General features: G+C 33.7%; 1 protein-coding gene across 1 annotated transcript in view; it reads left to right on the top strand.

The window, feature by feature from the left end:
- The window catches only part of CENPP (centromere protein P), a 231549-nt gene that overhangs the window by 34826 nt on the left and 193410 nt on the right, over window positions 1-3313 (top strand). Inside the window, exon 4 of the mRNA XM_007468177.1 lies at window positions 2085-2173. Within this exon, the coding sequence (XP_007468239.1) occupies window positions 2085-2173 (89 nt within the window). The remainder of the gene's footprint in view (window positions 1-2084; window positions 2174-3313) is intronic.

Genomic DNA, 3313 nt, shown 5'->3' with positions numbered 1-3313 from the left:
GGGAAAGAGAGTTGGGAGAAAGGAAGGAAGAATAAAATGATTATAGTACTGAAAAATAAATTAGAACTAGTTAGGAGTAGAATATGGAGGATAGGCTTGAGAAAAATCACCTACAAGTGCAATTGAAAAGAAGAAAAATCTGGAAGACAATGAAGATTCATGTGATTTTTCCAAAAACAAGAAAAAATGAAAGAGAAATTATAGGTAAATATTTAATAGAAGAAAATTTACTAGAGTAAAGGAGAAAACCTGGATTTTGCAGATCAAAGTACTTAACAGTTTAACATTCCCCATTATTGAATATAGACTTGTTTTTGGCTTTTTGTAATAAGAAGCTGTTAGCCTTTGTCTTCATTTCTTTATGATATATTCATAGAATTCAAATTGCTGAGACAGAATATAAACATTTTAAGGTATGCATTGTCAAAACAATGTTATAGGTAAAAGTGTCATCTCATTGTTTTAATTTACATTTATCTTATTACTTGTCAGAGCAAACATTTTTTTTCCATGTAACTTGTCTTTTACCTCTGAGTTTTTAGTGCATGTTATGTGCCTTTTTCTTTTAAGTTTTCGTATCTCCTTGTCATTTTTATAGTACAAATTTTCCTGTTTATTTCTTTTCTTTTAGTTATAAAGCCATTTTGTATCGATCATTTGTGTTTTTATGTAATCATATTTGCTTTTTTGTTGTTATTGTTTGCTTAGGAAGTTCTTTCTCACTCAGTAATCAGTTACATGTCTATATTCCCTCCTAATACTTTATGGTTTCAGTGTTAACATTTAAGTAAGTAATTCACTTGGAGTTCATTTTGGTTTTTGGTATGGAGTGAGGATCTGATTTCACTCTTTTAAGAAGTAACCCATTTGCACAGCAAAGGAAACCATAAACAAAACAAAAAGACAACCCAGAGAATGGGAGAAAATATTTGCTAACGAACCGACTGACAAGGGATTAATCTCCAAAATGTATAAACAGCTCAAGCAGCTCAATATCAAAAAATAAACAACCCAATCAAAAAATGGCCAGAAGATCTAAATAGACATTTCTCCAAAGAAGACATACAGATGGCCAAGAGGCACATGAAAAGATGCTCAACATCACTATTAGAGAAATGCAAATCAAAACTATTTAGATATCACCTCACACCAGTCAGAATGGCAATCATCAAAACAATCTACAAACAGTAAATGCTGGGGAGGGTGTGGAGAAAAGGGAAACCTCCTACACTGTTGGTGGGAATGTAAATTGGCACAACCATTATGGAGAACAGTTTGGAGGTTTCTTAAAAAACTAAAAATAGAGCTACCATATGATCCAATAATCCCACTCCTGGTTATATATCTGGAGGAAACCATAATTCAAAAAGGTATATGTACCCCAGCACTATTTACAATAGCCAAGACATGGAAGCAACCTAAATGTCCATCAACAGAGGAATGGTAAAGATATGGTATGTATGTGCAATGGAATATTAGTCATAAAAAAAGAATGAAATAATGCCATTTGCAGCAACATGGATGGACCTAGAGATTGTCATACTAAGTGAAGTAAGTCAGACAGAGAAAGGTAAATATGATATTATTTTTATGTGAAATCTAAAAAAATGGTACAAATGAACTTATTTACAAAACAGAAATAGAGTCACAGAAGTAAAAAACAAACTTACGGTCACTGGGGGTAAAGGGGAGGGGAGAGATAAATTGGGAGATTGGGATTGACATATACAGACTACTATATATAAAACAAATAACTAATAAGGACATTTAGCACAGGGAACTCTACTCAATACTCTGTAATGACGTATATGGGAAAAGAATCTAAAAAAGAGTGCATATCTGTATATGTATAACTGATTCACTTTGCTGTACACCTGAAACTAACACAACATTGTAAATCAACTACACTCCAATAAAAATTTTTTTAAAAAGTAACCCATATTTGCAGTACTTTTTCTTGGTTACTTTTTCCTATTACTTGGTGACATTTCATTTTGCATATTTTGAAAGTAGTTTTGTCTCTTAATTTTATTTAAAAGTTGACTGTGCTTTGATACAAAAAAGTTTTTTTGTCCCTATTTTAGAATGAGGAGAGTTTATCTTCTGTTATTACTGACCTCAGCATAATAATGGAACCCACCGAATATTCAGAATTAAGTGAATTTGTGTCTAGGTAAGATATTTTACTTTTCTTTTCTTAGGAATTTCTTTCAGTTTACAATTTTAAGTTTACCTGTTCTTTTTTCTTGATAAGTAAATATCAGAATATCTCTGAAAGCATAACACCATTATTGTGGCTTATATTTAAGCCTATATTTTCTATGTCTCTCATTCACTCAATTAAAATGTATTGTACATTCACCATGTGCTAGGCATTAAAATAAAATGTAAGCAAAACCAGATATAATCCTTGATCCTCATGGAATTTATAGCCTAGAGTGAAGTTAGATTAAATAATTGCAGAAATAAATCTAAAATTATCGTTGTGGCAAATGCTACAAATAAGAGTTGCACAGTGCTGTTGAAGCATGTATCAGGAATTTGACTTTCAGGGAGAACATAGAATAATTTCCTGAAACTTGAGCTGATATCTGAAAAATGAGCAGGCATACACTAACAAAAGAGGTCCTAGATAGGATAGCTTATACATAGGCACTGTGCTGGGGGGGAACAGGAGGCCAGAGTACCTGGGAGAGGGCAAGAGCAGGGGAGAATGGTATAAGATGAGGTTAGCAATGTATGTAAGGTCCACACTATGGATTTTGGTATAAGGAGTTTGACCATAGTTATTATAACCAGTGTGAAGCTATTGAAAGATTTTAAGCAGAGCCTAAGGAAGGCAGAAGTGTGACATCCTGGAAAGAATTTTTTTTGATGTTGCAGGGAGAAGGGATTTAAGGGGTGCAAAATTGGATACAGGAGGGTCAATGACTAGCCTATAAAACAGTTCAGGGAAACAGAAGTTTGTAGTTTGGACTAGAATAATGGTGGTTCAGATAGAGGGCTGAATGGATTTAGGGGATATTTAGGAAGTACAATTGAATAGGCATGGTGTTGGTTAAATAAGAGGAGTCAGGAGTCACTGACAGGGGCTAACTCCTTGGTGATGGTGATTGCATTTGTTGAGATAGGAAAAGTTGGAAGAAGACCATGTCAGATGAGTTGGTGACTTCAGTTTGGACATGTTGAACTTAAGTGCCTTTGAAACACTGAAGTAAAAATAAGAAGTAGGAAGCTAAGAAGAGGTGTAGGTAGGAGATATAAACACTGGGGTTATCTGCCCGTGGGTAAAGTTAAAACTTTGAGCAGGAAT

The sequence above is a fragment of the Lipotes vexillifer genome, unplaced genomic scaffold (genome assembly GCF_000442215.2).
Source record: "Lipotes vexillifer unplaced genomic scaffold, Lipotes_vexillifer_v1.1 scaffold466, whole genome shotgun sequence".
In the NCBI taxonomy this organism is placed as follows: Eukaryota; Metazoa; Chordata; class Mammalia; order Artiodactyla; family Lipotidae; genus Lipotes; species Lipotes vexillifer.
This window is presented reverse-complemented; position numbering and strand designations above follow the sequence as displayed.